The sequence below is a fragment of the Bombina bombina genome, chromosome 3 (genome assembly GCF_027579735.1).
Source record: "Bombina bombina isolate aBomBom1 chromosome 3, aBomBom1.pri, whole genome shotgun sequence".
In the NCBI taxonomy this organism is placed as follows: Eukaryota; Metazoa; Chordata; class Amphibia; order Anura; family Bombinatoridae; genus Bombina; species Bombina bombina.
Window position 1 is genome coordinate 1,137,167,155 of NC_069501.1, and position 23,427 is coordinate 1,137,190,581.

A 23,427-nucleotide genomic window follows, 5' to 3' on the forward strand; every position below is an offset into this window, starting at 1 on the left:
ATTAAATTACTTTCTTGGAAAGTTTTGTTTCTTTTGGCCATCTCTTCTGCTAGAAGAGTTTCTGATTTATCTGCTCTTTCTTGTGAGTCTCCTTTTCTGATTTTTCATCAGGATAAGGCGGTGTTGCGAACTTCTTTTCAATTTTTACCTAAGGTTGTGAATTCTAACAACATTAGTAGAGAAATTGTGGTTCCTTCATTGTGTCCTAATCCTAAGTATCCTAAGGAAAGATCGTTGGATTCTTTGGATGTAGTTAGAACTTTGAAATATGAGATAAGAACAAACACAGAGGCGCCACATGTGTAGGTCAATAAAATCAAGAAAATCCAATTAGCGACAGAATAAGGGTACTCACAAACAGGGCGGCACTCTCTTGTGCCGGCAGAGGCAGGCTGGTATTTACAGCAAACCAGCTGGCTGTGTGGCAGGTCTGTACCAGATGTGGTCAGCGCTGAAGTTTGCTGGTTGTATTGCCTCTATCCGGTGTTCCCAGAGTGTTGTTTCTCCTCAGCTGGAGTTGTACTGGAGCAAAGAAGGGAGGGAGGGAGGCTCAGCTGCCCTAAGGTTACTGATATGGAGATTACCACAACAACACCAGACTTTATTTTGTTGTTTGAAATATCTGCTTTTTCCTGCAGAAACCGCCACATATACTGAATATATGAATAACAAATGTATGATCTGTAGAAAAGTGACATAAACATACAATAGCACTAATTAATCACCTGGGGGCTGGAGCTACCAAAGCTAAGTGTATCTACTGTAAACTTATGGTATCTGTTCCTCCAGCTGTTGTTTGTACTGTTTTTTTCATGACAAACTTGTTAATGCAGATAATATTTCCTTTAGTACTGTTACATTACCTGTTCCTGTTCTGTCAACATCTAATACTCAGAGTGTTCCTGATAACATAAGAGATTTTGTTTCTAAATCCATTAAGAAGGCTATGTCCTCCTTCTAGTAAACGTAAAAAGTCTTTTAAAACTTCTCATTTTTCAGATGAATTTTTAAATGAACATCATCATTCTGATTCTGATAATGGTTCTTCTGGTTCACAGGATTCTGTCTCAGAGGTTGATGCTGATAAATCTTCATATTTATTTAAAATGGAATTTATTCGTTTTTTACTTAAAGAAGTCCTAATTGCATTAGAAATTGAGGATTCTGGTCCTCTTGATAATAAATCTAAACGTTTAGATAAGGTTTTTAAATCTCCTGTAGTTATTCCAGAAGTTTTTTCTGTCCCTAGTGCTATTTCTGAAGTAATTTCCAGGGAATGGAATAATTTGGGTAATTCATTTACTCCTTCTAAAGTTTTAAGCAATTATATCCTGTGCCATCTGTCAGATTAGAGTTTTGGGACAAAATCCCTAAAGTTGATGGGGCTGTCTCTACTCTTGTTAAACGTACTACTATTCCTACGGCAGATGGTACTTCCTTTAAGGATCCTTTAGATAGGAAAATTGAATCCTTTCTAAGAAAAGCTTACTTGTGTTCAGGTAATCTTCTTAGACCTGCTATATCTTTAGCGGATGTTGCTGCAGCTTCATCTTTTGGTTAGAAGCTTTAGCGCAACAAGTATCAGATCATAATTCTCATAGCATTTTTATTCTTCTTCAACATGCTAATAATTTTATTTGTGATGCCATCTTTGATATCATTAGAGTTGATGTCAGGTATATGTCTCTAGCTATTTTAGCTAGAAGAGCTTTATGGCTTAAAACTTGGAATGCTGATCTGTCTTCTAAGTCTACTCTGCTTTCCCTTTCTTTCCAAGGTAATAATCGTTTTCGTTCCTTTCGTCACAACAAGGAACAAAAACCTGATCCTTCATCCTCAGGAGCGGTATCAGTTTGGAAACCATCTCCAGTCTGGAATAAATCCAAGCCTTTTAGAAAATCAAAGCCAGCTCCTAAGTCCACATGAAGGTGCGGCCCTCATTCCAGCTCAGCTGGTAGGGGGCAGATTACGTTTTTTCAAAGAAATTTGCATCAATTCCGTTCACAATCTTTGGATTCAGAACATTGTTTCAGAAGGGTACAGAATTGGCTTCAAGATAAGGCCTCCTGCAAAGAGATTTTTTTCTTTCCCGTGTCCCAGTAAACCCAGCGAAGGCTCAAGCATTTCTGAAATGTGTTTCAGATCTAGAGTTGACTGGAGTAATTATGCCAGTTCCAGTTCTGGAACAGGGACTGGGGTTTTATTCAAATCTCTTCATTGTACCAAAGAAGGAAAATTCCTTCAGACCAGTTCTGGATCTAAAAATATTGAATCGTTATGTAAGAATACCAACATTCAAAATGGTAACTGTAAGGACTATCCTGCCTTTTGTTCAGCAAGGGCATTATATGTCTACAATAGATTTACAGGATGCATATCTGCATATTCCGATTCATCCAGATCACTATCAGTTTCTGAGATTCTCTTTCCTAGACAAGCATTACCAGTTTTTGGCTCTGCCGTTTGGCCTAGATACAGCTCCAAGAATTTTTACGAAGGTTCTCGGTGCCCTTCTGTCTGTAATCAGAGAACAGGGTATTGTGGTATTCCTTATTTGGACGATATCTTGGTACTTGCTCAGTCTTCACATTTAGCAGAATCTCATACGAATCGACTTGTGTTGTTTCTTCAACATCATGGTTGGAGGATCAATTTACCAAAAAGTTCATTGATTCCTCAGACTCGGGTAACCTTTTTAGGTTTTCAGATAGATTCAGTGTCCATGACTCTATCTTTGACAGACAAGAGACGTCTAAAATTGATATCAGCTTGTCGAAACCTTCAGTCACAATCTTTCCCTTTGGTAGCCTTATGCATGGAAATTCTAGGTCTTATGACTGCGGCATCGGACGCGATCCCCTTTGCTCGTTTTCACATGCGACCTCTTCAGCTCTGTATGCTGAACCAGTGGTGCAGGGATTACACAAAGATATCTCAATTAATCTTTAAAACCGATTGTACGACACTCTCTGACGTGGTGGACAGATCACCATCGTTTAGTTCAGGGGGCTTCTTTTGTTTTTCCGACCTGGTCTGTAATTTCAACAGATGCAAGCCTTACAGGTTGGGGAGCTGTGTGGGGGTCTCTGACAGCACAAGGGGTTTGGGAATCTCAGGAGGTGAGATTACCGATCAATATTTTGGAACTCCGTGCAATTTTCAGAGCTCTTCAGTCTTGGCCTCTTCTAAAGAGAGAATCGTTCATTTGTTTTCAGACAGACAATGTCACAACTGTGGCATACATCAATCATCAAGGAGGGACTCACAGTCCTCTGGCTATGAAAGAAGTATCTCGAATTCTGGTATGGACGGAATCCAGCTCCTGTCTAGTTTCTGCGGTTCTTATCCCAGGTATAGACAATTGGGAAGCGGATTATCTCAGTCGCCAAACGTTACATCCGGGCGAATGGTCTCTTCACCCAGAGGTATTTCTTCAGATTGTTCAAATGTGGGGACTTCCAGAAATAGATTTGATGGCCTCTCATCTAAACAAGAAACTTCCCAGGTATCTGTCCAGATCCAGGGATCCTCAAGCGGTAGCAGTGGATGCATTGTCACTTCCTTGGAAGCATCATCCTGTCTATATCTTTCCGCCTCTAGTTTCTTCTTCCAAGAGTATTCTCCAAAATTCTGAAGGAATGCTCGTTTGTTCTGCTGGTAGCTCCAGCATGGCCTCACAGTTTTTGGTATGCGGATCTTGTCCGGATGGCCTCTTGCCAACCGTGGACTCTTCCGTTAAGGCCAGACCTTCTGTCGCAAGGTCCTTTTTTCCATCAGGATCTCAAATCCTTAAATTTAAAGGTATGGAGATTGAACGCTTGATTCTTAGTCAAAGAGGTTTCTCTGACTCTGTGATTAATACTATGTTACAGGCTCGTAAATCCGTATCTAGGGAGATATATTATAGAGTCTGGAAGACTTATATTTCTTGGTGTCTTTCTCATCATTTTTCCTGGCATTCTTTTAGAATTCCGAGAATTTTACAGTTTCTTCAGGATGGTTTGGATAAAGGTTTGTCTGCAAGTTCCTTGAAAGGACAAATCTCTGCTCTTTCTGTTCTTTTTCACAGAAAGATCGCTAATCTTCCTGATATTCATTGTTTTGTACAAGCTTTGGTTTGTATAAAACCTGTCATTAAGTCAATTTCTCCTCCTTGGAGTTTGAATTTGGTTCTGGGGGCTCTTCAAGCTCCTCCGTTTGAACCTATGCATTCTTTGGACATTAAATTACTTTCTTGGAAAGTTTTATTCCTTTTGGCCATCTCTTCTGCCAGAAGAGTTTCTGAATTATCTGCTCTTTCTTGTGAGTCTCCTTTTCTGATTTTTAATCAGGATAAGGCGGTGTTGCGAACTTCTTTTAAATTTTTACCTAAGGTTGTGAATTCTAACAACATTAGTAGAGAAATTGTGGTTCCTTCATTATGTCCTAATCCTAAGAATTCTAAGGAGAAATCATTGCATTCTTTGGATGTAGTTAGAGCTTTGAAATATTATGTTGAAGCTACTAAGAATTCCGAAAGACTTCTAGTCTATTTGTTATCTTTTCCGGTTCTAGGAAAGGTCAGAAGGCTTCTGCCATTTCTCTGGCATCTTGGTTGAAATCTTTTATTCATCATGCTTATGTCGAGTCGGGTAAAACTCCGCCTCAAAGGATTACAACTCATTCTACTAGGTCAGTTTCTACTTCCTGGGCGTTTAGGAATGAAGCTTCGGTTGATCAGATTTGCAAAGCAGCAACTTGGTCTTCTTTGCATACTTTTACTAAATTCTACCATTTTGATGTGTTTTCTTCTTCTGAAGCAGTTTTTGGTAGAAAAGTACTTCAGGCAGCTGTTTCAGTTTGATTCTTCTGCTTATATTTTCAGTTTTTTTCATTATAAGTTTTAAACTTTGTTTGGGTGTGGATTATTTTCAGCGGAATTGGCTGTCTTTATTTTATCCCTCCCTCTCTAGTGACTCTTGCGTGGAAGATCCACATCTTGGGTAGTCATTATCCCATACGTCACTAGCTCATGGACTCTTGCTAATTACATTAAAGAAAACATAATTTATGTAAGAACTTACCTGATAAATTAATTTCTTTCATATTAGCAAGAGTCCACGAGGCCCACCCTTTTTTGTGGTGGTTATGATTTTTTTGTATAAAGCACAATTATTCCAATTCCTTATATTTATGCTTCGCACTTTTTTCTTATCACCCCACTTCTTGGCTATTCGTTAAACTGATTTGTGGGTGTGGTGAGGGGTGTATTTATAGGCATTTTGAGGTTTGGGAAACTTTGTCCCTCCTAGTAGGAATGTATATCCCATACGTCACTAGCTCATGGACTCTTGCTAATATGAAAGAAATGAATTTATCAGGTAAGTTCTTACATAAATTATGTTTTTATCTCTCCACAAATTAGACTGAGCTTAGCTATGCATTAACTGATGCTGGTAGAAAGGTTAAGGGTATATGTAGAGAGGAAGAAGAGGATTTAATTTGTTTCCACAACCATTAGAACTTGACGCAGTATTCATCAATAGTCTTCCTCAATATGTCACTATTAAAGTGATACTAAACCTCATTTTTTTCTTTAATGATTCAGATAGATCATTCAATTTTAAGCAACTTTCTAATTTACTCCTATTATCAATGTTTTATTTGTTCTCTTGCTATCTTTATTTAAAAAGCAGCAATGTAAAGCTTAGGAGCCGGCTATATTAGGTTCAGCACCCTGGATACCGCTTGCTTATTGGTGGCTACATTTAGCTACCAATAAGCAAGCATAACCCAGGTTCTGCACCAAAAATGGTCCCGCTTCTAAGCTTTAAATAATAAAGATAGCAAGAGAACAAAAAAAATTGTTAATAGGTGTAAATTAGAAACTTGCTTAAAATTGCATGATCTATGTGAATCATTAAATAACAAAATTGGGTTTAGTATCCCTTTAAAGGACCAGTCAATACAGTAGATTTGCATAATCAACAAATGCATGATAAGAAGACAATGCAAAGGCTCTTAGTCTGAACTTCAAATGAGTAGTAGATATTTGTTAAATAAATTGCAAAGTTATGTCTATTTCCACTCCCCCTGTATCATGTGACAGCCATCAGCCAATCACAAATGCATATATGTATATGCTGTGAATTCTTGCACATGCTCAGTAGGAGTTGGTGACTCAAAAAGTGTAAATATAAAAAGACTGTGCACATTTTGTTAATGAAAGTAAATTGGAAAGTTGTTTAAAATTACATGCTTTATCTGAATCATGAAGTTTAATTTTGACTTGAGTGTCCCTTTAAACATTTGAAGAATTGATTTATTGGTAAAACAAATGGCTATTACTAATATGAGGAGGATGCTTAGAACCTGTGAGAAAATCCTTCTGTATTCACACATCTTATGTACATCAAATCTTTGCTAAGAAGCTCCAGACCATCACTCCAAGAGAGCATAATTGTACTATTCCCCCCCCCCCTCCATACTTTCTATACTCACAAAATAATGTAACAAAAACATGATATAAAGACAAATACAAACAATGTGGGAGAGATTTAGTAAGAACCTTTTTATCTTCACAGGAGCCTGCGTCAGAAAGCTTGGATGGCAATACAACACTGCTAGTGCATTTCTTTGGAAGAGGAGGGCGAGACAAGCTACAGTTCTCAGATTTCTCTAGGTGCGTTTAGTGTATTCACACATTTCTCTTTCTCCTTGTTTGCTATAATGTTGTCCTAAATCAATAACTGGAAGCACCAAACTAGTTAACACTGATACCATAAGTAAAGATCAGACGTAATCCCAGAGAGCGCAGCCTTAACGGGATATTATATTTTTTAATTGTAGTTAAAAAAAATATATATATTATGAACTGTTATTAATTTTGTGTAATTTATCTCTGAAAATTGTTTATTTTTCATTGCCCCCAAAGAGGGTGGAATGCATACTGCAACATTATACACTATGATCGCCACAGCAAATAAGATAAGATAAACATAAGCAAGAGGTTTGCAATGATGTATATCCCTGGACTGCAAAACAATGCAGAGTTTTAATTGCTTATAAAACATTTTCTGTATGTTTTGTATGCAGACTTAGAGCACTGATGTCGGTGTGTATGTGTGTGTGTATATATATATATATATATATATATATATATATATATATATATATATTTCAGTGGTCCACTAGTCCCGGACGACTTGGAAATTTGACGTTTTCCTATGGGCCTAGTAGCTTTTAACCCCTGACTAGTAAACCATAGTTATTTACATATGCAGCCTAACCAGAAATGCTTCTGGTTTAAGATAAAATCCTATTTTGACCACTGTACCTTGGCATTGATAAAAGCTTGTTCACTACCTATTTCAGACAGGGTGTAAAGGTTCTTGTCTACCACACAGATAGATTTTGTTATCAAATCTAACTCCCACATTTTGCTCTTAAGGTTTGTGGGCTAAGTGTATAGTCTCATTCAGATAATTTTTCAACAATGTCAATTTTTTCCCACTCCCTTCATCTGGAATGTGTTTTTATCGCTGCATATATTGCTGGCTGACAGAAACGTTTATTTAAGACATGGAACTCTAAAGAAAAGATCGGTGTCATTTTAGCTTAAGTGTAAATATCAATTTTCACATGATTTTATAGGAAAGTAAATCAAGCACATATTATTATTATTTTTTTCCGTCTTTCATGGAAAGCTTTTTTTTCTTGATGTCTTCTGACAAGCCTTACCTCACACAGAACACGTTTGATAGTGTTTAATCTATCCCATGCTGTTTGTACAGGAGATGACTGATGAGCTATACAAGTCAACCACACATCATATCAAGAGGGGAAATATCAAATCTGGGGGGGATACAAGTAGTTCTCTAAGTATGCCACGTGTGTTTATTATGAAGTTTTCATTGCCTCGCAAAATAACAAAATATTTTTGATTGTTATATATTTGTTTTAGGCTGAGATGTCTGTTGTATGAAACAACTTGAGTGTACAAATGGTAAGGTTCCTAATAGATGAGATAATAGTTTGCTGACATATGTAGAAATCTCTGCACACATAAAGGATATGTTGGCAGCTTTAAGAACAAATCTACACTAAAATATGTGTCAACTTTAGAAAGATCTGCATCTATGGAGATAATACATCTTGGTTTGCAAAGAGGAATAAATCACCTGTCTGCTTAAAAAAGTTCAGTGTTAAAGGGATAGAAAAGTCAACATTAAACTTGATTCAGATAAGAGCAGGTAACAAGTACTTAGGAAAGGTTTACATCAAGCTGTCATTAATGCTCGTATTGATTATGCTCATCAAATGCAGAAGCATCAGTGTCTTGTATTAAACATTATGATATTGTAATATATAATATTTTTAATTGTGTGTGATTAAAAAGCTTTGTTTATTTTATATAATTTTCCTGTACTTTAACTCTGCAAATTGTTGGATTTCTAAGTCTCTATAAAGGGTTCAATTTATCAAGCTGTGGCGGACAGGGGCACACATACGTTCCCCTGTACACCGCAGCTTGCCTCTGGTGGGCTGAATTCCGCTGCCAGAATTCAGCATTGCACACGAGTGCTATTTTGCGCTCGTGTACAATCCCGCACACAACCTTTTACGCGCGGTCACAAGCTGTCGGACAAGACCGGGGAGATTAAAATTTGCCACCTAAGAGGTAGTGAAAGGTTAGAGAAGCAGCAGTCTGATGACCGCTGCTTGTTTAATATGGACTGCAGGTTCTCTTGTGAGAACCTGCAGTTGTAGGCAGGCAAAGTCTGCTGAAAGTTTTTGATAAATCGACCTCAAAGTATTGGGTGCCGCTGTGTGTGGAATTTAAAGGGACAGTGTACTGTAAAGCTGGTTTTCCCCTTAATGTGTTTCTAATTATTTGTTATACCAGCTGCAGAGTATGTTGTGGAAATTACTCCTTTAGGTATATTGTGTATATGAAATAGCTGTTTCTACTAATTGAAACCACAACTCGATTAAATAAACTGAGCTTTTAGGCAGAGCAGACCTAATTAACTTATCTGACTATTTACATCAAGTCTTCCTTATATTATTTATCACTGCTTACTCAAACACCAATACATAGAGAGAACAATGGAAAATAACATTTCTTTCATATTGGTAAGAGTCCATGAGCTAGTGACGTATGGGATATACAATCCTACCAGGAGGGGCAAAGTTTCCCAAACCTCAAAATGCCTATAAATACACCTCTCACCCCACCCACAATTCAGTTTTACAAACTTTGCCTCCTATGGAGGTGGTGAAGTAAGTTTGTGCTTGATTTTCTTCTGTGATATGCGCTTCTCAGCATTTTGAAGCCCGATTCCTCTCAGAGTACAGTGTTTGTCAGAGGGATGTGAAGGGAGTATCACTTATTGATTCTATGGTTTTCCTTACTGGAAATCTTTTCAAAGGTTCATCTCCTACCTCCCTTTTCAGATTGACTATATAGTCTCATATTCCTTTACATCTACTGTTACAGTTTCAGTACTAGTTTTGCTATCTGCTATATGTGGATGGGTGTCTTTCGGTAAGTATGTTTTCATTACTTAAAGGGACAGTCAAGTCCAAAAAATGTTTTCATGATTTAAATAGGGAATGTAATTTTAAACAACTTTCCAATTTACTTTTATCGCCAATTTTGCTTTGTTCTCTTGGTATTCTTAGTTGAAAGCTAATTCTAGGAGGTTCATATGCTAATTTCTTAGACATTGAAGACTGCCTCTAATCTGAATGCATTTTGACCACTAGAGGGCATTAGTTCATGTGTTTCATATAGATAACATTGAGCTCATGCATGTGAAGTTACCCTGGAGTGAGCACTGATTGGCTAAAAAGCAAGTCTGTCAAAAGAACTGAAATAAGGGGGCAGTTTGCAGAGACTTTAGATACAAGGTAATCAGAGATAAAATGTGTATTTATATAACAGTGTTGGTTATGCAAAACTGGGGAATTGGTAATAAAGGGATTATCTTTCTTTTTAAACAACAAAAATGTTGGTGTTGACTGTCCCTTTAAGACAATCTCAGCTATGGTTTGGCACTTTATGTATTAATATAAAGTTTTAAATATATGTATTTTACTTATATTTGCCATGAGTCAGGTTTATGTATATTTCCTTTTGCAGACTATCAGTTTCAAAATTGGGAAACATATTTAGGAAGTTATTTTTTTCTTACCTGGGGTATAGTCTTTTCTTCAAATTGACTGCTTTTTCATTCATTTTCACAGGCAAAATTAGGCTCGCGAGATCGCAAAATGCTGATATTTGTTGCGTCATTTTTGGCACGAGAATTTTTTTGGTGCAAAGGTACGTTCGGTGACGCAAATTCGTAATTTCCGGCGTCTTAGTTGATGCCAGGTTTCCTTGCACAAGGTTGCGTCTGCCATGACGCGAGTTGCATCATTTCCGGATGTTGATAGCGCCAAAAAAATTAATTTTGCATTGCGCGTCATACATGGCGCCAAATAATTAAATTATTTAAACCCCACTTCCTATATGCCTCTTGCCTTTTTTATGCTCAGAGGGCTATGCTGTTTGCATTTTTTCCCCATTTCTGAAACTGCCATATACTGAAATTAATAATTTTGTTTTATATGTTGTTTTTTTCTCTTACATTTGCAAGATGTCTCAATCTGATCCTGTCTCAGAAACTACTGTTGGAACCCTGATGCCTGATAACAGTTCTACTAAAGTGTAACAGTTGTCATGATAAGCTTTCACATGCAGAGAATGTATCCATCAGTACTAGTACAATGCCTGTTGTTCCTTCGACATCTAATGTACATGATATCCCTGTGAATATAAAAGATTTTATTGCTGATGCGATTCAGAAGGCTTTGTCTGCTATTCCGCCCTCTAAAAAACGTAAAACGTCTTTTAAAACTTCTCATAAAGTTGATGAAATTTCAAATGACCGACAACATACTGAATTATCCTCCTCTGATGAGGATCTATCTGGTTCAGAAGATCCTACCTCAGATATTGACACTGACAAATCTACTTATCTCTTTAAGATGGAGTATAATCGTTCCTTGTTAAAAGAGGTGTTGATTACTTTGGATATTGAGGAAACTAGTCCTCTTGATACTAAAACTAGTAAACATTTAAATTCTGTTTATAAACCTCCTGTGGTTACTCCAGAGGTTTTTCCAGTTCCTAATGCTATTTCTGATATGATTTCAAAGGAATAGAATAGGCCTGGTACTTCTTTTATTCCTTCTTCTAGGTTTAAAAACTTGTATCCTTTCCCAGCAGTTAGATTACAAGTTTTGGGAAAAAAATCCCCAAAGTTGATGGGGCTATTTATACTCTTGCCAAACATACTACTATTCCTATGGAAGATAGTATTTATTTTAAGGACCCTTTAGATAGGAAACTTGAATCTTATCTAAGAAAAGCTTATTTATTTTCTGGCTACATTCTTAGGCCTGCTATATCCATGGCTGATGATGCAGCTGCATTAACTTTTTGGTTGGAAAGCTTAGCGCAACAGGAAACGGATCCTGATTTGTCTAGCATTGTTTGCTTCCTTCAACATGCTAAATATTTTATCTGTGATGCTATTTTTTATATCATCAATATTGATGTTAAATCTATGTCTTTAGCTAGAAGAGCTTTGTGGCTCAAATATTGGAATGCTGACATGGTATCCAAGTCTAGATTACTATCTCTTTCTTTCCAAGATAACAATGTATTTGGTTCTCAGTTAGATTCAATTATTTCAACTGTCACTGGAGTTTTTTTTACCTCAGGATAAAAGATCTAAGGGTAAATCTAAAGCTTCTAATCGTTTTCGTTCTTTTCGACAGAATAAGGAACAGAAATCCAATCCATCCCCCAAAGAATCTGGTTCCAATTGGAAACCTTCAAGTTGAAGTAAATCCAAGCTTTTTAAGAAACCAAAGCCAACCCCCAAGTCTGCATAAAGGTGCGGCACTCATTCCAGCTCAGCTGGTGGGGGCAGATTAAAACATTTCCAAAACATTTGGGCAGATTCTGTCCAAAATCAATCGATTCAGAGTATTGTCTCTCAAGGGTATCGAATAGGATTCAGAGTAAGACCTCCTGTGAGAAGATTTTTTATCCCTACTCTCTGTAATCAGAGAACAGGGTATTGCAGTGTTTCCTTATTTGGACGATATCTTGGGACTAGCTCAGTCTTTACATTCTGCAGAATCTCACACGAATCAACTAGTGTTGTTTCTTCAAAGACATAGTTGGAGGCTAAATTTACCAAAAAGTTCATTGATTCCTCAGACAAGGGTCACCTTTTCTTTCATGTAATTGGCAAGAGTCCATGAGCTAGTGACATATGGGATATACAATCCTACCAGGAGGGGCAAAGTTTCCCAAACCTCAAAATGCCTATAAATACACCCCTCACCACACCCACAATTCAGATCGACGATATACTCTCAAATTTACCATTACCTCTACTAAAGAACTGTTTTAGTACTGGTTTGGCTATCTGCTATATGTGGATGGGTGTCTTTTGGTAAGTATGTTTTCATTTACTTAAGACACTCTCAGCTATGGTTTGGCACTTTATGCAAATTATATAAAGTTCTAAATATATGTATTGTACTTATATTTGCCTTGAGTCAGGTTCATGTATTTCCTTCTGCAGACTGTCAGTTTCATATTTGGGAATATAAACACTTTAAGAAAATTTGTTTCTTACCTGGGGTTTAGTCTTTTTCAATTTGACTACTTTTTGCATTTGCGGGTATTAGGCCCGCGGGTGCGTCAAATGTTAGACTTTATTGCGTCATTTTTGGCGCAAACTTTTTTGGCGCGGGAAATTACGTTTTTGACGCAACTTCGTCATTTCCGGCGTCATACGTGACGTCGAGACCTTTCACACGGCAGCGTCATTAGTGACGCAAGTGTGTCATTTCCGGTCATTTTTTTTCTTCATTATTTCAATACCGCATTGTTGTTTGCCTCCTGCTTTCTTTTCTATCAAGAGGCCTATGCTTTTGCATTTTTTCCCATTCCTGAAACTGTCATTTAAGGAAATATATCATTTTGCTTTATATGTTGTTTTTTCTCTTACATTGAGCAAGATGTCCCAATCGGATCCTGTCTCTGAAGTTTCTGCTGGAACATTGTTGCCTGACATCGGTTCTACCAAAGCTAAGTGCATTTGTTGTAAAATTGTAGAAATTATTCCACCGAATGTCATTTGTAATAGTTGTCATGATAAACTTTTACATGCAGATAGTGTTTCTATCAGTAATAGTGCATTGCCAGTTGCAGTTCCTTCAACTTCTAATGTGCATGATATACCTGTAAATTTTAAAGAATTTGTTTCTGAATCTATTATGAAGGCTTTGTCTGCATTTCCACCTTCTAATAAACGTAAAAGGTCTTTTAAAACTTCTCATTTAGCTGATGAAATTTCAAATGACCAACAACATAATAATTCATCCTCTTCTGATGAGGATCTATCTGAAACAGAAGATCCTTCCTCAGATATTGACACTGACAAATCTACTTATTTATTTAAAATAGAGTATATGCGTTCTTTATTAAAAGAAGTGTTAATTACTTTGGATATTGAGGTAACCAGTCCTATTGACGTTCAGTCTAATAAACGTTTAAATGCTGTTTTTAAACCTCCTGTGGTTTCTCCAGGTGTTTTTCCCATTCCTGAGGCTATTTCTGATATGAATTCTAGGGAATGGAATAAGCCAGGTACTTCCTTTATTCCTTCTTCAAGGTTTAAGAGATTGTATCCTTAACCAGCAAAATCTATAGAGTTTTGGGAAAAGATCCCCAAAGTTGATGGGGCTATTTCTACTCTTGCTAAACGTACCACTATTCCTATGGAAAATAGCACTTCCTTTAAGGATCCTTTAGATAGGAAGCTTGAATCTTATCTAAGGAAGGCCTATTTATATTCAGGTCATCTTCTCAGACCTGCTATTTCTTTGGGTGATGTTGCGGCTGCATCAACTTTCTGGTTGGAAAATTTAGCGCAACATGAATTGGATTCTGACATATCTAGCATTGTTCGCTTACTGCAACATGCTAATCATTTTATTTGTGATGCCATTTTTGATTATATCAAAATTGATGTTAGATCCATGTCTTTAGCTGTATTAGCTAGAAGAGCTTTGTGGCTTAAATCTTGGAATGCTGATATGACATCTAAATCTAGATTACTATCTATTTCTTTCCAAGGTAATAATTTATTTGGTTCTCAGTTGGATTCTATTATTTCAACTATCACTGGAGGAAAAGGAGTTTTTTTGCCTCAGGATAAAAAACCTAAGGGTAAATCTAAGGCTTCTAACCGTTTTCGTTCCTTTCGTCAGAATAAGGAACAAAAACTCAATCCTCCTCCCAAGGAATCTGCTTCCAGTTGGAAGCCTTCCTCAAATTGGAATAAATCCAAGCCATTTAGGAAACCAAAGTCTGCCCCTAAGTCCGCATGAAGGTGCGGCCCTCATTCCAGCTCAGCTGGTAGGGGGCAGATTAAGGTTTTTCAAGGATTTTTGGATAAAATCTGTCCAAAATCATTGGATTCAGAGCATTGTCTCTCAAGGGTATCGAATAGGATTCAAAGTAAGACCTCCTGTGAGAAGATTTTTTCTCTCACACATTCCTGTAAATCCAGTAAAAGCTCAGGCTTCTCTGAAGTGTGTTTCAGACCTGGAGTCTTCAGGGGTAATCATGCCAGTTCCTCCTCAGGAACAAGGTTTGTGGTTTTATTCAAACCTATTCATTGTACCAAAGAAAGAAAATTTGTTCAGACCAGTTCTGGATCTGAAAATTTTGAATCGTTATGTAAGAGTACCAACTTTCAAGATGGTGACTATAAGGACTATTCTGCCTTTTGTTCAGCAAGGACATTATATGTCCACAATAGACTTGCAGGATGCATACCTTCATATTCCGATTCATCCAGAACACTATCAGTTTCTGAGATTCTTTTTTCTAGACAAGCATTACCAATTTGTTGCTCTTCCATTTGGCCTAGCAACAGCTCCAAGAATCTTTTCAAAGGTTCTGGGTGCCCTACTATCTGTAATCAGAGAACAGGGTATTGCGGTGTTTCCTTATTTGGACGATATCTTGGTACTAGCTCAGTCTTTACATACTGCAGAATCTCACACAAATCAACTAGTGTTGTTTCTTCGGAAACATGGTTGGAGGATCAATTTACCAAAAAGTTTCTTGATTCCTCAGACAAGGGTCACCTTTTTAGGTTTCCAGATAGATTCAGTGTCCATGACTCTGTCTCTAACAGACAAGAGACGTTTAAAATTGGTCGCAGCATGTCAGCTCCTTCAGTCTGTCATTCCCTTCAGTGGCTATGTGCATGGAAGTTTTAGGTCTCATGACTGCAGCATCGGACGCAATCCCCTTTGCTCGTTTTCACGAGACCTCTACAGCTTTGTATGCTGAATCAATGGTGCAGGGATTATACAAAGATATCACAATTAATATCCTTGGAACCCAATGTACGACACTCTCTGACATGATGGGTAGATCACCATTGTTTGGTTCAAGGGGTTTCTTTTGTTCGCCCAACCTGGACTGTGATCACAACAGATGCGAGTCTTTCAGGTTGGGGAGCTGTTTGGGGGTCTCTGACAGCACAAGGGGTTTGGAAATCTCAAGAGGCGAGATTACCAATAAATATTTTAGAACTCCGTGCAATTCTCAGGGCTCTTCAGTTCTGGCCTCTACTAAAGAGAGAACCGTTCATTTGTTTTCAGACAGACAATATCACAACTGTGGCTTATGTCAATCATCAGGGTGGGACTCACAGTCCCCAAGCTATGAAAGAAGTATCTTGGATACTTGCTTGGGCGGAATCCAGCTCCTGTCTAATCTCTGCGGTGCATATCCCAGGTGTAGACAATTGGGAGGCGGATTATCTCAGCCGCCAGACTTTACATCCAGGGGAGTGGTCTCTCCATCCAGATGTGTTTTCTCAGATTGTTCAGATGTGGGGGCTTCCAGAGATAGATCTCATGGCCTCTCATCTAAACAAGAAACTTCCCAGATACCTGTCCAGGTCCAGGGATGTTCAGGCGGAAGCAGTGGATGCGCTGACACTTCCTTGGTGTTATCAACCTGCTTACATCTTCCCGCCTCTAGTTCTCCTTCCAAGAGTGATTTCCAAAATCATCATGGAACAGTCTTTTGTGTTGCTGGTGGCTCCAGCATGGCCTCACAGGTTTTGGTATGCGGATCTGGTTCGGATGTCCAGTTGCCCACCTTGGCCACTTCCGTTACGGCCGGACCTACTATCTCAAGGTCCGTTTTTCCATCAGGATCTCAAATCATTAAATTTGAAGGTATGGAAATTGAACGCTTAGTTCTAAGTCATAGAGGTTTCTCTGATTCAGTGATTAATACTATGTTACAAGCTCATAAATCTGTCTCTAGAGTTTGGAAGACTTACATTTCATGGTGTTCTTCTCATAAATTCTCCTGGCATTCTTTTAGAATTCCTAGAATTTTGCAGTTTCTTCAGGATGGTTTGGATAAGGGTTTGTCTGCAAGTTCCTTGAAAGGACAAATCTCCGCTCTTTCTGTTTTATTTCACAGAAAAATTGCTATACTTCCTGATATACACTGTTTTGTACAGGCTTTAGTTCGTATTAAGCCTGTCATTAAGTCAATTTCTCCTCCTTGGAGTCTTAATTTGGTTCTGAGGGCTTTACAGGCTCCTCCATTTGAACCTATGCATTCTTTGGACATTAAACTACTTTCTTGGAAAGTGTTGTTCCTTTTGGCTATCTCTTCTGCTAGAAGAGTTTCTGAGCTATCTGCTCTTTCTTGTGAGTCTCCTTTTCTGATTTTTCATCAGGATAAGGCAGTTTTGCGGACTTCTTTTCAATTTTTACCTAAGGTTGTGAATTCTAACAACATTAGTAGAGAAATTGTTGTCCCTTCTTTATGTCATAATCCTAAGAATTCTTTGGAGAGATCCTTACATTCTTTGGATGTGGTAAGAGCTTTGAAAAATTATGTGGAAGCTACTAAAAATTTCAGGAAGACTTCTAGTTTATTTGTTTTATTTTCTGGTCCTAGGAAAGGTCAGAAAGCTTCTGCTATTTCCTTGGCTTCTTGGTTGAAACTTTTGATTCATCAAGCTTATTTGGAGTCGGGTCAAACCCCGCCTCAGAGAATTACAGCTCATTCTACTAGATCAGTCTCTAATTCATGGGCTTTTAAGAATGAAGCTTCAGTTGATCAGATTTGCAAAGCAGCCACTTGGTCCTCTTTGCATACATATACAAAATTCTACCATTTTGATGTATTTGCTTCTTCGGAAGCAGTTTTTGGTAGAAAAGTTCTTCAGGCAGCTGTTTCAGTTTGATTCTTCTGCTTTTTGATTTAAGTTTTTTCTTTCAAAAGTGAAAATAAACTTATTTTTGGGTTGTGGATTATTTTCTCAGCGGAATATGGCTGTTTTTGTTTTATTCCCTCCCTCTCTAGTGACTCTTGAGTGGAAGACTCCACATCTTGGGTATTGATATCCCATATGTCACTAGCTCATGGACTCTTGCCAATTACATGAAAGAAAACATAATTTATGTAAGAACTTACCTGATAAATTCATTTCTTTCATATTGGCAAGAGTCCATGAGGCCCACCCTTTTTATGGTGGTTATGATTTTTTTGTATAAAGCACAATTATTTCCAAATTTCCTTTGTTGATGCTTTCTACTCCTTTCTTTATCACCCCACTGCTTGGCTATTCGTTAAACTGAATTGTGGGTGTGGTGAGGGGTGTATTTATAGGCATTTTGAGGTTTGGGAAACTTTGCCCCTCCTGGTAGGATTGTATATCCCATATGTCACTAGCTCATGGACTCTTGCCAATATGAAAGAAATGAATTTATCAGGTAAGTTCTTACATAAATTATGTTTTTAGGTTTCCAGATAGATTCAGTGTCCATGACTCTGTCTCTAACAGACAAGAGACAAATAAAATTGGTTTCAGCTTGTCAAAACCTTCAGTCTCAATCATTCCCTTCAGTGGCTATGTGCATGGAAGTTTTAGGTCTCATGACTGCAGCATCGGACGCGATCCCCTTTGCTCGTTTTCATATGAGACCTCTTCAGCTTTGTATGTTGAATCAATGGTGCAGGGATTATACAAGGATATAACAATTAATATCCTTAAATCCCAATGTTCAACTCTCTCTGACTTGATGGTTAGATCACCATCATATAGTTCAAGGGGCCTCTTTTGTTCGTCCAACCTGGACTGTAATCACAACAGATGCAAGTCTTTCAGGTTGGGGAGCTGTCAGGGGATCTCTGACAGCACAAGGGGTTTGGAAATCTCAAGAGGCGTAGTTACGAATCAATATTTTACAACTCCGTGCTATTTTCAGGGCTCTTCAGGTTTAGCCTCTGTTGAAGAGAGAACCATTAATTTGTTTTCAGACAGACAATTTCACAACTGTGGCATATTTCAATTATCAGGGTGTGACTCACAGTCCCCTAGCTGTGAAAGAAGTATCTCGGATACTTTCTTGGGCGGAATCCAGCTCTTGTTTAATTTCTGCGGTACAGGTGTAGACAATTGGGAAGCAGATTATCTCAGCCCTCAGACTTTACTTCCGGGGAAGTGGTCTCTCCATCCAGATGTGTTTTTTCAGATTGTTCAGATGTGGGGTCTTCCAGAAATAAATCTGATAGCTTCCCATCTAAACAAGAAACTTCCCAGGTACTTGTCCAGGTCCAGAGATCCTCAGGCGGAGTCGGTGGATGCGTTAGCAGTTCCTTGGTTTTACCAACCTGCTTATATCTTCCTGCCTCTAGTTCTTCTTCCAAGAGTGATCTCCAAGATCATCATGGAACAATCGTTCGTGTTTCTGGTAGCACCAGCATGGCCTCACAGGTTCTGGTATGCGGATCTTGTCCGGATGTCCAGTTGCCAACCTTGGCCCCTTCCTTTAAGACCAGACCTTCTGTCTCAAGGTCCATTTTTCAATCAGGATCTCAAATCGTTCAATTTGAAGGTATGGAAATTGAACGCTTAGTGCTTAGTCATAGAGGTTTCTCTGACTCGGTGATTGATACTATGTTACAGGCTCGTAAATCTGTTTCTAGGAAGATTTATTATCGAGTTTGGAAGACTTATATTTCATGGTGTTCTTCTCATAAATTCTCCTGACATTCTTTTAGAATTCCTAGAATTTTACAGTTTCTTCAGGATGGTTTGGATAAAGGTTTGTCTGCAAGTTCCTTGAAGGGACAAATCTCTGCTCTTTCTGTTCTATTTCACAGAAAGATTGCTAAGCTTCCTGATATTCACTGTTTTGTGCAGGCTTTGGTCCATATCAAGACTTTCATTAAATCAATCTCTCCTCCTTGGAGTCTTAATTTGGGTTTGAAGGCTTTACAGGCTCCTCCTTTTGAGCCTATGCATTCTTTGGATATTAAACTACTTTTTTGGAAAGTGTTGTTCCTTTTGGCTATTTCCGAATTATCTGCTCTTTCTTGTGAGTCTCCTTTTCTGATCTTCCATCAGGATAAGGCAGTTTTGCGGACTTCATTTAAATTTTTACATATAGTTGTGAATTCTAACAACATTAATAGGGAAATTGTTGTTCCCTCTTTGTGTCCTAATCCTAAGAATTCTTTGGAAAGATCCTTACATTCTCTGGATGTTCTAAGAGCTTGAAATATTATATTGAAGCTACTAAAGATTTCAGTAAGATTTCTAGTCTATTTGTTGTCTTTTCTGGTCCTAGGAAAGGTCAGAAAGCTTCTGCATTTCCTTGGCATCCTGGTTAAAGCTTTTGATTCATCAGGCTTATTTGGAGTCGGGTCAGGCCCCGCCTCAGAGAATCACAGCTCATTCTACTAGATTAGTTTCCATTTTGTGGCTTTTTAAGAATGAAGCTTCTTTCAGTTGATCAGATTTGCAAAGCAGCAACTTGGCATTCTTTGCATACACTTACTAAATTCTACCGTTTTGATGTATTTGCCTCTTCGGAAGCAGTTTTTGGTAGAAAAGTTCTTCAGGCAGCTGTTTCAGTTTGATTCCTCTGCTTATGTTTTAAGTTTTTTTCTTTTCAATTATAAGAAAAACTTATTTTTTTGGATGTGGATTTAATTTTTTCAGCGGTAAATGACTGTTTTCATTTTTATCCCTCCCTCTCTAGTGACTCTTCTGTGGAGTACCACATCTTGGGTATTACTATCCCATACGTCACTAGCTCATGGACTCTTGCCAATTACATGAAAGAAAACCTAATTTATGTAAGAACTTACCTGATAAATTAATTTTTTTCATATTGGCAAGAGTCCATGAGACCCACCCTTTTTATGGTGATTATATTTTTTTGTATAAAGCACAATTCTATTTCCAGTTCCTTTTTTTATGCTTTTTACTCCTTTTTCTATCAACCCACTACTTGGCTATTTGTTAAACTGAATTGTGGGTGTGGTGAGGGGTGTATTTATAGGAATTTTGAGGTTTGGGAAACTTTGCCCCTCCTGGTAGGATTGTATATCCCATACGTCACTATCTCATGGACTCTTGCCAATATGAAAGAAATTAATTTATCAAGTAAGTTCTTATATAAATTATGTTTTTAGTATTTATCTGTCACACCCTCACTGGAAGCATAAATGTTCAGTGTAGGTGGGGATACAACATATTTAAAATGACAAAATAAAAGTAAATGGGCTGTTTGTAAACAATTCAATACACTCTAGCAGATAAAAAAAGATAATTGGGAACACATTAAAGAAGATAAAAAATACAGCACACTGTCCCTTTAAGTTTTCTCCTAATCTAGGCAATAAAAAATACTGTCCAAACAAGGATATGTGGAACATGGAATTATCTAAAAAAAGTTTCCACGCAGCTTTGTTTGCACAGAGATAAATTGAAAACTAGTTCAAACATGGTGGCGCCTATTACTTTATAGAAAATAAACCTTTACACTTATATTTTCAATATTTAAACAACTAATATAGGGCCAAATGATGAGTGGAGCGCTAATTAACGCTCTTGCACTAGAAGTAAGCTTTTTGCGTTTGTCAGGTTGTGCTTGTATTACTTGAAAGTAAACTGTTTTCGTTCAAACGCTAACCAGACGAGCACAGAAAGACAAAGTTAGAATATCACGTGCACGTTCATGTATTCCCCATAAAAGTCAATGGAGAAAAAAACACTTCACTCTCACACAAACCCGATCGCATATTCTCTTATGAATATTTCACATTCCAATGTCCTCACATAGTAGAATGTTCTATTTATTCATAAATAAATATGTCTACATATAGCTAATGGATTTTTGGTACAGTATATAATTATTCCTATAAAAATAAAAATACATGATTTTATAGGTATAGATATATTTATAAATACTTAGAACATATTCTGCTATGTTTGAAATATTAGCAGTAAATACATAGTTAAATTGAATATTGCAAAAATGTTTTTCTTCTACAAGATACGGCGAGTCCACGGATTTCATCCTTACTTGTGGGATATTAACCTCCTGCTAACAGGAAGTGGCAAAGAGCACCACAGCAGAGCTGTATATATAGCTCCTCCCTTCCCTCCACCCCCAGTCATTCTCTTTGCCTGTGTTAGTAATAGGAAGCGGTAAAGTGAGGTGTTAGTTTTAGATTCTTCAATCGAGAAGTTTTTTATTTTAAATTGTACCGGTGAGTACTATTTTCCTCAGGGAGATATGGAAGAAGAAGATTTCTGCCCTGAGGTTGATGATCTTAGCAGATGTAACTAAGATCCATGTTGGTTCCCACAGAGCTTCTGAAGGTAGTGCAAGAGAAATCTTCAGTGTGGAGAACGGTTTCATGCTACAAGCAGCACTGAGGTATGTTCAGTCTTTTATTTCTGAGGAGACTTGGTATATCAGAAGTGGCTGACATTTTTTCCCTACAAGGGAAGGGGTAAGTAGTAGACCTGTACACAGAGGGTATTACTGAAAATCCTGTGTTTGAAAATATTTTACTTGACATTGTATTGGGCTGAGAAATATCAATGGGACACTGGGAGAGGCAGCTTGACGTTTTTTATATTTTATTTCAAAAGAGTCAATAGGGCTGCAGCGTTTTTAATGGTGTTTTAAGGGGACCACATGGCTTAATTTGCAAACCGCTTCCCATGCGGTTATACAGACTGTGAGGACGACGTCCATGATGGGCGGGGCCTATTTTGCGTACTCAGACGCGCAGTTTACTCTGACTGAGAAGGCAGCAGGCATTAACTCCGGTGGGGCCTAAACTTGTGTTGTGTTCACCGGATCGTTGTCGAATCATTTTGCAGTACCCTGGGGGCAGGTAGGCGTCACAGCAGAGCTGTGACGAGGTGCAAGGGTCATTTTTTCACTTAAGATATATTTTTTGCTATAAAATGTCTCTTAGAGAGTAAATTCACTCTTTGCTTATAGGGTGCAATCATTTTTGGGCAATTGAATCAGTATATTTAATTGTGTAGCGTTATTTAACGTTTTAGGCAGTTTAGGAAAAATTGTGCGCTTTTTTATTATAAGGCGCAGTACACATTCTTCTGAAAAAGTTGTTGAAATAAAAAAATAAGGTGTTCTACCACTATTGTGGTTATTACTAGTCTGTTCAACATGTCTGACATTGTGGAAACTAATTGCTCTGTGTGTTTAGAAGCCATTGTGGAACCCCCTCTTACTTTGTGTACCTCTTGTACTGAAAGGGCCTTACAATGTAAAAAGCATATTTTAAGTAAAGAAAGTGTGCCTAAGGATGATTCTCAGTCTGAAGAGAATCAGGATATGCCATCTAATTCTCCCCAAGTGTCACAACCTTTAACGCCCACACAAGCGACGCCAAGAACCTCTAGTGCGTCTAATTCTTTTACTCTGCAGGATATGGCTGCAGTTTTGTCAACTACCCTTACCAGTTACCAGTGTTACAGGGTAAACGCAGTAGGTCAGGTATTAATGTGAATACTGAATCCTCTGATGCTTTATTGGCTATTTCCGATGTCCCCTCACAGGGCTCTGAGAGAGAATTGTTGTCTGAGAGAGAACTTTCAGACTCAGGAAATATGTTACCTCAGACAGATTCGGACGTCATGTCCTTTAAATTTAAGCTTGAACACCTCCGCCTGTTACTTCAGGAGGTTTTAGCGACTCTGGATGATTGTGACCCTATTGTGATACCACCAGAGAAATTATGTAAAATGGACAAATATCTAGAAGTTCCTACTTACACTGATGCTTTTCCGGTTCCTAAAAGAATTTCGGAAATTATAGAAAAGGAATGGGACAGACCGGGTATACCGTTCTCTCCTCCTCCTAATTTCAAGAAAATGTATCCCATATCAGACACCATTTGGGACTCTTGGCAATTGGTCCCTAAGGTGGAGGGAGCTATTTCTACCCTGGCTAAGCGTACAACTATACCTATTGAAGACAGTTGTGCTTTCAAAGACCCTA

General features: G+C 37.9%; 1 protein-coding gene across 1 annotated transcript in view; it reads left to right on the top strand.

Annotated features, from left to right (window-relative positions):
• Positions 1-23,427, top strand: part of MICU2 (mitochondrial calcium uptake 2) — an 811,360-nt gene that overhangs the window by 686,645 nt on the left and 101,288 nt on the right. The window contains exon 8 of the mRNA XM_053708516.1: positions 6,564-6,661. Coding sequence (XP_053564491.1) covers positions 6,564-6,661 — 98 coding nt within the window. The remainder of the gene's footprint in view (positions 1-6,563; positions 6,662-23,427) is intronic.